The sequence below is a fragment of the Enhydra lutris genome, unplaced genomic scaffold (genome assembly GCF_002288905.1).
Source record: "Enhydra lutris kenyoni isolate GAN:26980312 unplaced genomic scaffold, ASM228890v2 scaffoldscaffold35, whole genome shotgun sequence".
NCBI lineage: Eukaryota > Metazoa > Chordata > Mammalia > Carnivora > Mustelidae > Enhydra > Enhydra lutris.
In genome coordinates this window covers 7,404,642-7,418,071 of record NW_019154119.1, presented here as the reverse complement: position 1 = coordinate 7,418,071, position 13,430 = coordinate 7,404,642, and the positions used below count along the sequence as shown (strand labels likewise).

General features: G+C 55.0%; 1 protein-coding gene across 1 annotated transcript in view; it reads right to left on the bottom strand.

The window, feature by feature from the left end:
- The window catches only part of LOC111154156 (HCLS1 binding protein 3), a 28,910-nt gene extending 24,300 nt beyond the window's left edge, over window positions 1-4,610 (bottom strand). Inside the window, exon 1 of the mRNA XM_022513575.1 lies at window positions 4,532-4,610. Coding sequence (XP_022369283.1) covers window positions 4,532-4,563 — 32 coding nt within the window. The 5' untranslated portion in view covers window positions 4,564-4,610. The remainder of the gene's footprint in view (window positions 1-4,531) is intronic.
- Window positions 4,611-13,430: the final 8,820 nt, after the last annotated feature.

Genomic DNA, 13,430 nt, shown 5'->3' with positions numbered 1-13,430 from the left:
CGGAGGGAGAGAAGGCAGAGGAAGCTCAGGTTCAAGTTGGCAGGCTTCTGGAGCGACACGCGGACAGGGCCTCAGGGTGCTCCCGCAGGCCTAGCGGGAGGCCACTCCGAGGGCTGTCCTCCATGGTCGCTGCTTCCGGCCACCTGCCCCACCACACACCGGCCCCTCATAAGGCCTGGCTTCCCAAGCTCCACGTGTGGTCGCGGCCTTCAGGCTGCGTGCAGATCAAGGGCCGTCCCCAGCGGGAAAAGCAAGCGGGAGCAGAAGAGACAGGGCTAGTGGAAAATCACCAGCGGGGAGGTGAGCTCTGCACACTCAGGGCACCAGCCCCTGCAGGATTTGGAGGGCTGGCATCTGGGGGCTGTCGGCGCACAGGGAAAGACGGACACGCCGCCGGGAACCAGGGCAGAGACCTGTTTCTTCAGCGAACCCGAGGGCAGGAGGGCTACAAAGGAATCTGCCCAGGGCAGGGAGGATGGAAAGGGCCCTGGGTGCAGGGTTCTCAGGAGCCGTGGTGCCCCGCGAGGCCCTGAGAAGGCTGTGGCGTGAGGCTTTGCGAGAGAGCCCAGCAAAACAGTGCAGCTGCTGGAGAACCGGTCATCACCACACAGATGTGTATGGGGGGGCAACAGGTCATGAGACGTTACGGCAACTGCACGCTCGCCATCTGAAAGGGGGTAATGCGGACGCACGCGTACACACATCACACACACCCAGGACAGGACCCCTCATCCTCGAGGCTGAGCAGGACTTCAAAGACACTCTGTCCCCCAGGACTCCTTCGGCATGGATTTCTCCCACCTCTACACAGGCATGCGACACGGTCACCACAGGGATGCCATCTGTCCCCCACCGAGGAGGACAAGTGCCACCCGCCTGCGTGTAAAGTGCACACACACGCAGGGAGCCTGCAGACCTCCGTACACACATGAGCGTTTTCGTGGGACACAGGGCTCGCTGTCATAAGCACTGACGACTGAGGGACGCCCAGGCGACACCAAAGGTACCTCTGTGAGATGGAAAAACACACCTCACGCATCAGCCCTCCTTTCCTTGGGCCAGGGACCGAATGAGCATTCTTGGCCTTCTGCGGAGCGAGCCGGTGCTGCTCCCGGCTTAGCACACGGTGTGCACGCGTGTTCCTGGGATAAGCATGGGAGCGCAGAGCCCATGACAAGTGAGCCTGGGAACAGCTGGCACTGCTGTGGGCTCTCAGGACCTCACCGAGGTCACTCCTGCTCTCGCAGCCCTACAGGGGACACAACTGCTGGGACCCATTTACAGAGCGGGAACAAGGCACAAGGGAGTCACCTACTTGGGTCTCTGCTGGTCAGAGCCAGAGCCAGCGTTCACACCCAGGCCGCTGCCCCAGAGCCTGTGCGCTGCCTCTTCTAGGCTGGAGGGAGGCAGGAACGAGGATCATTAAGGCAACGAAGCACAGGTGGGCGGAAGTGCAGAGGAGGGGGGCCTCTCGGCCGAGAAAAGCAGGTGCGCAGAAGCCCCTGACCTCCCACCGGCAGGCACCTCCTAACACCGAGTTCACGCTCTCCCTCTCAGTACCCCGCATCGGACCACACCAGGACCTTCAGCCCATGATCCCACTGCTCCCACTGTACCTCCTGCTCCTGTCACGCCTCCTTGGCTGGGAGGCCCCGGGGTAGGATGGCTGGAATCACTGCTGCAGGCCCAGCTCTCCAGCCCCCACTCCTGAATTCTCCAGTTCTCTGCCTCCTTTGTACCGGTGCCCAGCAGCTGCCCGGGACAGGGACAAACACTCGGACATGCCACCTGGTCCCACAGGAGTTCACAGCCACAACCTACAAGCCGCAGCCTGGGCCTGGCACCCCTCCCGTGGTCTAGACTGGGCTTCTCCAACCGTGGTCCCCGCCACATTGGTGTCACCTGGGAAGTTCAGGCCACTGCATCAGAAGCCCCAGGGAGGGGGACCCACCAGCTTCATGTTGACAACTTCTCCAGGTAACTGATGCACCTGAGCCTGACTCACTCACTCTCCCACGCCCCTGGACCCCAGGCAAACTTTGGCCATAAAAGGCCAGACAATAAACATTTTAGGCTTTGTAGGATCTATGACCTCTGTCACAACTACTCAACTCGGCCACGTGGCATGACAGCAGCCAGGACGATACACCAACTTTATGTACAAAAGCAAGAGGTGGGTGTGATTTGCCTCACGGGTGTAGTTCAGTCGGCTGTGCTCTAACACCAAGCTTCTGGAACCTCAGGTGCACCCGCGGAAGCTGTCAATGCACAGGTCTGGACTCAGCAGTTCGGGAATGTGACCTGAGAGTCTGCTTTCCAGCCAGCTCCCCGGTGATGCTGACGTTACTCTGCTGCTCCTGGGACCATCCACTGAGCAGCAAGACGTGGGGTCTAAGCCGCGTCGCTCCACAAACCCCCGATGGACCCCCGATGCCATTCTCCCCCGACAGCCCTGTTTATTTCACCGAGAACGGCAGCAATCAGAGAGATCCCCGAGCTTCCGCCTCACAACGGGCCTGCACCCGCCTCCCCCACCTCTGGGGACACACTGGTTGGCTCCTACTTGAGGCCATCGCCTACTGAAGGCACACTTCTGCAAGTCTTCCTTGTCCCTTCTCTCTCCCTCCACCCCTGCACTGCTCCCCCACCCACCCACTCCCAAACCCACAGCTCTTCACTGCCTCACCCACCACTCCCCCAGGCCCACGCCACTCCTGCCACGCTGGTCTCCTCGCTGGTGCCCTGCCCCAGGACATTGACTCTGCTGTCCTCTCTGCTCGGTACTGTCTTGTACAAGATATCCTCATGGCTCCCTCCCTCAGGGAACCTGTCTGGATCTGCCCAACTGCCACTCTATCAGAACGACACTCCTGGATGAAACAGCACTCACTCCTATCTCCTCTTTTTCCCTCCTGTTTAATTTTCCTTCATACCATTTATCGTCCCTAACACACCATCTATTTACCTACTGTCCAGCTGTCCCCACTAAAGCTCCACAAGACGGGCTTCATTTGGTTCACTGCTGTACCCTAGAACCTGAACCAGTCCTTGGCACAGAGCAGGCACCGGGCCAGGAGCTGCTGGACAAACACAGGTGTGAATGCCAGTGGCGATGAGCAGTGGGGGGCTGCGCTGGAAAGCTGAACTGGGGTCTGACTGGGAGGAGCCTGCCTGGTGGCCGGTCTCAAGCATTTGGACCCCCCTGCGGGCAGCGGCTCAGGTCTGTGGGTGCCTGCCAGGGGGAAAGAGTGAGCACCACCTGCTGGGCACCCGTGACTGTGAGCAGGCCCTGCCGGCCGGGTGCAGGAAGGAAAGCCACCAACCCCCTTCCCAAGCACTGGGCGCCGAAGTTGCACCCCATCTGCATGGGCTAAGAGGGGAGTATGCCGCCGGCACAATTCATACCTGCCAATCTCAAAACTTCTTTTTGCAGAGAATAAAACAGGCTCAGGGAGAGGTGACTTAGGGAACCCCAGGTACACTTGTGCCAATGAAGACACAGCCTGTGACCTCACTGGGTCATGCAGGGGACACCAAGCAGGTTCTGGCATCAGAGTTCACATACAGAATCACATTTTTCTAGACCTGAAGTCACAGGGGAGTTCAGATTACAGCGGGAAAAAGAACCGTTGGGCTGGGAAACAAATACATCCATTTCTGCAAGAAACTGGCATCTTAGACCAAGATCCTGGGTAGGGGAAAGGAGAGTGGCGTCTGCGGAAATACCTTAAGTGAGTCACTCTATAACAGAGTCAAAGCACATGCCTCCTTCCCAGGATCCACCTTGCACAGGTCCTCCAGGTCTGGGTCAGGCTGGGCCACCGCGGCACCTTCTGCCTCCCAGGCATCTGCTGTAACTTGCACTTTTCTCCGGAGCTACCTCCTGGAGCAGCTGCCACCGCTTCTCTCCCCCTCAACCGGTTAACTCCTACTCTTCCTTGGGACGCGGCTCCTTCGCCCCCTCCTAGAAGCCTGGGTTCCGCCCTTGCACTGTGCTCCCATGGCAACCTGAACCTACTGCCCCCTCCCCCTTAGCTTCTGGCCCCCGCAGGCCTGGGTTCATTCCGTGTCCCCTAAGGGGCCGGGCCTTTTAGGATTCACCCCCATCCCCAGTGCCGCGCACGGGGTCTGGGACACAGTGAGCGCTGACAGGAGGCATAAACTATATTTTCGGGCTAAAAAGAGGTGAACGCACGTCGGCAAAGGGGAGAGGAAACCCCCTCTCCGCCCGCCTACGGGACCAGCCAATCCCAGCCTTCCACTGGGTCTGGGGCGAGTTCGTTACCCTCTTAAGGGCCTCAGTTTTCCCCATCTGTAAAACGGAGACACTCAATGCGCCCACTTCTCCCGCGGGGCGGCTGGGGGGCCGACTCTAGACCACCCGCCAGGGCGCTGGCGAGGCCCGGCCGCGGGCCCACGGGGAGGAACGCCTCCGCCTGCTCCGCGGACTGGGGCGCATCCGGCTCGTTCGCGCGCACCCGGAGTCGACGCGGCTCGAGATGCGGCGCCGAGCACCGGGGGTCTGGCTCACCTGGAGGTGACGAGCACTGCCGGGGACTGCATGACCGCGGCGGCTCCGGGCGGGGCGCACGGTCACGGGACCCGCGGGCGACGGCGACGCCGCGTCCCCGCCCCGCGCGCTCGGCCCGCCCCGGCTCCGGCCCCCGCCCGCCCCCTGGTGGCCACCGGGCTCCGCCAGCGGCCGCCGTGAATTTGCGGCCTTCCTGGTGCTTGGGAACTACTGCCCTGCGCGGGGTGGGCGCTGTAGGAGGCCCGGGTCCAGCCTGGCCACGCCCCCTGCCCCCCACGACGCCCCCTATCCCCGGACCAGGGTCCTGAGCCAACCCCGTGGCCAGGAGGCACCGAAGGATAAACGGAGGCTTGTTGGGAACGGCAAGACCTGGTCTGCGCCAGTTGTCCTGGCAGCGACAGCGCCTGGTTCGCTCCTAGCAGAGTGCCCAGAGTCAGACGGCAAATTACTTGGCTCCCCTGCCTTGGGGAGAGTGTTGGGAAACAGGGCAGCCAGTGGTCATGGCCCTGGGGATGCTCAGAGGAGGGTCGAAGGAGGTAACCTATACCCCAGCCAACAAGATCAGTTAGACCCGTTTGCGGGGCGCTGTCCGAAGAAGCAGCAGCTGACGATTCTGGAGGCCTCCCAGCGGCCCTCCTGAAAGTAGCCAACAGGGCCTTCTCAACAAAAGCTTCCCAAAGCTTCTTTCCTCTCCCCTGCTAAAGAGATACCGTATATCATTCAGACTCTCGTTAAAGCCCCACGGAAGATTTCCGGAGACCACTGCAATGGGCTCTGGACTGTCACAGCAGTGGGGTCAGGCCTAGCTCTGTCCAGCCAGGGCACGTGGTGTTAGATGGCCAGGGGTCTGGAGGAGACAGCAAGGGGAGGTGGTTCTTGCTCAACCAACCTAGCAGGATTCTTGCTGAAGGCAGGCTAGGGCTTAGACATCAAAGGTGGAGATGGAGAACTTGATCAGATGTGGAGGGGGATCAGATTCCCCTGAGGGTGGGTGTGGGGGTGGACAATCATCTCTCAGCTTGCTTAAGAGGATTCTTGCTAAGACTGGGCCATCCATACAGGTTACAGGGCGAGAGTGGAGTCAAGGTCAAGGCTGACTGAAGATGAGGGATCAGAGGAGCCTAAGGTTTGGTCAAGGAGACAATCTTTGTCACCCCAAAGTCTCCCTCTCACAGAACTGCTAACACTCTCCCTCCTTCTCCATGTGCAGACCCGTCTCTCCAGGTGCCCTTCCTTCCTAATGACACACACACACACACACACACACACACACACACTGAGCCCTTGATTTCAGGGTCCTGGGTCAGAAGCTGCTGAAGCCACTTGGGGCTGAGCCCTCATTGAGCCTGTGGAGACCGCTGGGGAGGATCTAGGGAAGCACTTATACACCAAGCACAGGTGCAAGGTTGCGGAGAAGGGGACTCCCCCTTGTTGCCGCAGCTGGTAGCTTGCCTGTCACCCAGGCCTTGCAGGGAAGTGAAACTCACCCCTGGCCCCAGGGGCTCCCAAGTGCACAGCGCTGGGGACTTTGGGGCTCCTGGAGGCTGCCAAGAACACGAGCGCTCCCCATGATAGAGCGACCTGGTCCCTGAGAGCAATCCCACTTGCTGTCTCCGTGGGTCCTGCTTGCCCCTATGTGGCTCTAGTGGATAATTGTATACAATGCACGGAATGTGGGATCTAAATCTGATATTTTCTGCTTCCTGCCAGACTCAGGGAACCCCTGCCATGGCTGAAGCTACAGTAATGCAAACCACATTGCCGAGGATCTTACAGTTTCCCTTTGCACCGCCCTGGAGGAATGCTCCAGGCATCGGTTTCCCTCCACCCCAGGGAAGTCGCTGGGCCCCAGGGGCAGCGCAGTCCGCAGCCTTTAGGGAGTCTGCTCTGAGCTCTGGCCACATGGTGCACTAACGTTGCCCTTGTTTCTGCTGGGATGGTTCTCCTGGGGATCTGCTGATTTGTCTCTGTCCTCCAATGTGATGTCTAGCACTCTAGCGGTGTAGGCATCCCAAGTGGAGCAGGGCCACCACCTCCCCGCTTACTCAGCAAACGCTCCCAGCCACAGTTCTGGGCCTGCCACCCGGCCAGGCTTTGAGGATGCAGAAGACACAGCTTTCCTTGGTGGGGCTCACACATTGCTCAGGAGTAGTTGGAGATGTCAACACGGATGCAGGCCCCGGATGCACAGGGAAGGGCATCCAGCTAACTCTGCCTGCGTCTGGGGCCTTCAAGGAACTCTTCTGGGAGGAGGTGGGGCCAGACCTGGGTCATGAAAAACATGAATGTCATCTCTGAGCTTTGGGTTTTCTTATTGGTGAAGTGAATGTAATGGCAACCTTTAATTCACACACTGCTGGAGATTCAGTATGACCGGGATGAGAGGAAATGTCTGGTAAGCACTGTGGATTAGGTATCCCGAAGCCATTCACAGTCCCCTTCCTTGTTAACCTTTACTGCCCTGGAGGCAGGGAGGAGAGACACTCATACTCCCAGCCTCCTTTCCAGTTAGGAGGGCACATGGGACAATTTCTGGTCACATATCCTGAAGTTCCTGAAGTTGATTTACCTTGCTAGGAGAAAACTCTTTGTTTTTTCCCTGTCTTCCGCCTGGAAAGGAGATGAGATGCTGGAGAGGCAGCAGCCATCTTGGGGCGGTGAAGCACAAGCAAGAATTTGGGGCCTACCCATTAGGGATGGAAGAGGCGGGGACCTGATGGCTCATGAACTATCGTACAAGCCCTAGATTCTTTCTTGAGAGGTGTCGAGACTTCTCACACAAGTGCTTAGACCGCTCTAAGTGGGGTTTTCGGCAATGGCTTCCTAGTTGGTACAGCTGTAAAGCACTTACAGAAGGCTGGAACTAAAAACTGTTCAGTAGGGCTTAGGGGTGCTTAAGGAGGAGGAGGAGGAGGAGGGAGAGATGATGTAAAGTGTGTCATAGCCAGCACTGCAAAGCCAGCATGCTTCCGGAGAGCTCAGTGTCCTGGGGACTGGGGGGTGGGGGAGCATGCGGGGGTGGGGGTAGGGGGGTGTGGTGGGGGGTGGGATCAGGAGGCTGCAGGCACCACAGGGCATCTACCCTTGGGGGGCCTTGAGTGCGTGTCCAAGAGTTGACATTTATCCTGAAGAAGAAGCGAGTGGACTCACAGAAGGAACAAAGGGAAAGAGTACTTCAGGATGGGGTCTGGGGTGTGAGGGACAATATTCTTGTAGGAAGTTGAGGCCTGAGTCAGGGTGGGCCTCAGGATGGACATGACTGTAGGGCGGTGAGTGAGGCATCCTTCTCCAGAAGCATGATTCTAGAAGATCCCCTGCTTCTAGAACTGTCGTATAGCTCTAATTCATCCTCATTACAGAACAAATACAGAAAATACGGATAGTGCAAAAATGACATAAAATTCACCGCTCATTTCATACCAGACATAACAACTGTGCACATTTTGTTGTTCCTGCTCTCTTGGCATTTTATTCTATACACACACACACACACACACACACACACATCTTTAAACAATACAAAATCTTTTGGGATGTATTGTTTTATAACTTGCTTTTTCATTTATCACCCCGTAAGCATTTTTCACTGTTACCTCCCAAACCATCATCTTAAATCTTTACCTAGGATGCTTTGTGCTGATATACGAAACTTACTTTTCCAGTCCGTAAGCTACGGACATTTGATGGGAAGGTGGGGTCCGTGGTGGGAGATGGATGGGTGATCGTTTGAATGCTAGCTAGCTGTTTGAGCCAGATCCACCAGGAGGCTGCTTGGGAGAAAAGGGGTAATGTGTCAAAAAACACTTTGGTGGGTCTCCGTGTCTTTTGTTGAGTGAAGGAGGATCTCAGGAGATGGGGAGAAGAGCAGAAAGACCAAGAGCTTAATCCTTTTGCATTAAAAAGTAATAGACGTTTGTGAGGAGTTGCCTGTGGGCAACTTGCGAGCTCTGGGAGAGACAGGTGGGCCCCCCCCATCGGTAGAGGAGGACCCCGCCGGGATGGTAGTGTTCTGTGGCTGCCTTGATTCTGTTCTTCTCTGTGATGCTCCTCTAGGACATCCCCCCACTCCCTGGGGCCCAGCAAAGCCAGGCTTCCTGTTTGGATGCTAAAGGAATGGGACTGCAGAAGTCCGGAGAACTTGAGCGCAGGCACAGGGACACAAAACTTTCAGTGGCTTTGAGAACCGCCACCAAGCATTCCCCCAGGAGGCTTGGCGTAGAGCTCCTCCCCAAACCTGTGCCAGCCCTGGATTCATTTCCTTAAATCCTCTCAAATATGGTAAGGGAAAAGTGACAGTTCTTGATTTGAAAGACACGTATTTGACTCCTAGTGAGCTTAAGCATGTTTCCACCAGTTTGTTGGTCTCAGAATTTTCTTTCTAGTGATCCTGTTTATTTCCTTTGAGCATGTTAAAAGTTGGGCTGTTTGTCTTTTTCTTACTGATTTGTAAGAATGCTTTATAAATGAAAGAGCCTACCCTTTTCTGATACGTATTATCCCATTTGTCTTTAACTTATTTTTTCCCCTAAGTTTTTATTTTGAGAAAGTTTCAAACTCACAGAGAAGTGGACAGGTTCATACCCCACGAGTGCACCTTCACCTGGGCTCACACTGGGTTTTGGAGAGGGAACCCGCAGATGGCCAGGGGAGGATGCTGGGCTGGACGGAGGGGGCTGAGTGCCACGGTCACAGCAGAGGCCCAGCCTGGGGCCAAGGGAGCTCCAATGACCCTCCCAAGCCCTTCTGACTTGAGAGGAGGAGGCAGGAGTTGATACCCCCACACTGACCAGACCAGCTGTCCATTGTGGGCCACCCCAGGAGGGGTCTAGTGGTGAGGCAGCTAGCTCTCTTCAGTCACCACAAGTCCCAGGGAGGACTAAGCAGAGACTCAGTCCTCCAAGCAGTGGGTGGGTGAGTCCTTCAGTCCCGGAGAGGGAGCGTGGGGTGAGGGTGCCCCAGCTGAGGAGATGCACAGTTGTTCACACGGCCGTTTGCCTTCTCCTTTCTCTGTCTTTTTCTTCGCAGACGCCATGACATTTCACCCTAAACCCTTTAGCAACTGCTTTCTTAGATGCACAGTGTGGAGCCTTGTCCTGACTAACCACGATGCAGTGCTCATACTCGGGAAATGGGACACGGACACATTACTCTTATCTAACTTTCGCTCATATTCCAGTGTGCCCACTTGTCCCAGTAATGGCTTTTCTTCACAACAGCTCCCCTCTCCTCCCAATCAAGACTCGAGCTGACGGTCATGCATCGTATTTAACTGTCATGTGCATTTAGTCTCCTTCATTCTATAGTTCCCAGGCTTTTCTGTCTTCCGTGATGCTGACGTCTTTAGGGGGTCCACACCAATCCTGCAGGCTGCTCCTCGACTGGTATTTTCCTAGTGATTTCTCATGGTTCAACGCAGGTGACCAGCCAGAGGGCACGTGATGCCACTGTCTCCCATGACTGGTGATGTTGAGTTGGATCGTTTTCCTAGGGTCAGCTCTGTTGTTTTGAATATTTTTACTTGCAGATTTAAGATTTTTATGTAGTTCCAACCCTGGACATTCCTGTTGGTGGTTTTTACCATGGAATGATACTTAAAGAAGCATCCCTTACCCCACACTATATGAATAGTCACGAATTTTCTCCAAATATATTTTCCACAACCAATTCTTTGATTCACTGAGAATTCATTTTGGTTTATGTCTGAAGATAAGGGTCATTTTTTCCCCCTAAATACTCAGTCAAGTATCCAGTATGATTCATTGGCAGGTTTTTTGGAACACTTTGTCCTTTCTTCCACCGGAATTGTGACTATGTTGTTCCCTAAATACTCACAAACACTATTATTCGCAAACATTGTGATCTGGACTCCCTATTCTGTTGTCTCGATCTGTCAATCTTTAAGTACTACGCAGGAATCCCTTTATACTGACATGTAATAATGAAGCTCTCCAAGGCAGATTTATTGTTTTATGATGTAAACAATGTGCACCTGTTTTTAGATGGAGGCAAAAGAAGTGAGAGAGACCCCCGAGGAGGGGAGAGGGCTGGGGTACAGAAAGTGGATGGGACAGTGACTGACACATGACAGCTGGGTAGACACACATTCATCAACACAGCCTGAACTTTGTGTGGATGGAGGCTCCCTCCTCTTCCTCTACTCTGTCCACTGGGCATTTCAGTATGATATACTGCAGGCACCTTTCCATGCCACACACCAACATCCACCTCAGTCTTGTAACAGGAGAAGAGCAGTCCGCGTGAGGGTGTGTCATAATTTATTTTATTATGACCCTATTAAAAGCCATTTTGGTAATTTCCAGTTTTCACAATTTCCTCGATTTTAAAAATTCTTCTATATTTATCTTTACTTATGTGGGTAAACAACTTAAATTCATATATTGAATTTAAGCATAACAACTTAAATTCCTACAAGAGTGCTGAGTCAAAGCATTTCCTTCTTTCAAATGTTGATGCTCTCACATTGCTCTTGGAAAACTCTATGAATTTACATTCCTGCCAAGGATCTGCAGAATGCCCCCTTGTCCACTGCTTACCAATAGCGGGTTTTATCTTCTCTGGTTTTACTAACCGGAGAAGTAAAGAAGAAATGGCATCTCCCTGTTCTTTTAATTTGCCATGATTTGCTGGTGGCTTTTGGGATTTTGACTCTGACACCCAGTGTTTTCCTAACTCTTAGATTTGTGTCCCCAGCAGTCAGGATAAGCAATTTAATTAGGGTCCTCCAACTCTTTATCTAACCCAGGAAGGAAGTCTGGGAGGACAGAACCAACTGGGGTGTTGCCTTAAATTAAGGTATTACTTTGAGGTGGAGCAGCTGTCTAGGAAAGTGGGGAGCATATGGGAGTGGCCATGGCCTCAGGCCAAGTTCCCAATGTTGTAGCCAGCACTTCACGGCAGCCTCCGAGACTCTCTCTTGCAGACAGATCTCACAGATGCCTTTGCCACGTGGGGCCAGAAGACCTGAGAGGCCACCCAACCTGATGACACTGGGTCCCCAGGTCAACCCCCCTGGACACTCTGCTGTGGGAATCAGGACACTTTTTGGTCCCAATGTCCTCATCCTCCGGGGCAGTGGCAAGGTCTCACATCCCAGATTGGGGGACACAACTGGCTCCTCCACCTCTGCTCCTGACCCATGCCAGCCCCCATCTTCCCAGACGAAGACAGTATGGTCCTTAATTCATAGTATGACTGGAACAGAAACTCCAGGCTCCTATTTGACCAAGATTAAAGGACTGGGCATTCTAAATCATTGAATATTCTAAGAGTACCTGTTTTTTATTCCAAAAGGAGTTTTATTATTTTTTGATCTTAGGTGTCTACAAAGGTCTCCAAGAAAATCTCCAGAACATTCAGACTACTGATATTCACAAGACAGCAAGCTGACAGAAGGGAAATGTCTCAAAGACACTGACTTTACCTACTAAATTTATGCCCTTCACACTTTGGCACACCCTGACAAGTGGGAACCCCATCTCTGTTTAAAGGTGAGAAGATGGAGGACTACAGGTTCAGTAACTTAACCAAGGTCATAAAGCTAGTGCATTGCAAAGGTGATTTGGAAGGCAGGTCTTTATCATGACCCCATACGTACTTCCTTTCCTGACCTCAGTGGAGGCCCACAGTGCTTGTCCTCTCATCTCCCAGGACACCTTACAGCTCCAGGTAACCTGGTTTAACTGCAGGTGCAGAACCACTCACCTGGTTAAACCCGGTGCCAGGGCTCCCAAATCTTTCCCCAGACTGTCTGGTTGGTCCCGGTCTTTTTAAGTCTGCGTCGGAGGGTGTTCAGCCACACAGTGATGCTGTTATAACCAGTGGCCAGCAGATGGCAGTGTCCACCAGCCCTTCACTATTTGTCCCAAGGGGAAGGAAGGGCTCTGAGAGGGCTTGTAGGAACTTCCAGGAAAGAAGCCACCCGCCCCTTTCTTCTCTGTCGCCTCCCCTCCCCCACTCAGTAGCCTGGGGCCCAGGGGGCAGGTCGAGCAGGTGGTCCCAGGGCCAGGCTGCAGCCGACCTGGTGTGGATGCCAGAGCTGTTGCCCGGTAACCTGGGGAGAGGCAGCCCTGGGTTGAGCATGGGAAATTCCTGGGAGCCTGAGGAAGCCCAGGCGGGGGCATCAGGCAGCTGGCTGAGCCAGGGCCCTGCTGGAATCTTCCCACACCTGCAGCTCAGGCAGCCCCAGCCTGGGTCTTCCTGGAGGACAGGACTGCTGCGGAGACCAGAAGCCCGGATGCAATGGTAGGTGGCTCCCTCCGTGGGCCGTGGACACCATCTTCCCTTCACACCCTCCCAGGGAGACTGTCCTCAGGGGCAGAAACCCAGGTTCACCCCGGGCCCTGCCTCCTCACCATGAACCCTCTCTCCAGCTCTGAGTTGCAAAGGCCAGAGGCCATGGTGGGTCCAGACCAAGGAAGGCTCCTAGCTGGGTCCCTGGCATGGCGCCACACCCTCACATGCTCTCCGCCTCTTGCAGCTGGATCCACAGTGGCCATTTGATCGTCACCCTCACTGTGCATTTGCCAGGAGGGGCTGAGGAGCAGGCAGCCGGAGGTTAGGCGCTGGGTTTGGATTCTCTAGAATCTCGGGAACATCAACCAGTCATGGCCAGGGGGTATCTGTTTCATCTTGCAGAATAGGCTTGGCTAGAGGGACCCAGAACCCTTCCAGAACACTGCTTGGCTGCCGTGGGCAGGGTGGAGGCTGAGCTCTCATCAGCCTCATCTACGGGGTGCCTGAGGCACACCAGCTGAGCTGCACAAACAGCAAAGGCACAGGATCACAGAAGGGACCGGCCACCAGGGATGGTTCAAGGACACAGAACCAAGCACTGACGGCTTCCCTTCCCAGAGACTTGGCCTCTTTGTGGACAGCGGAA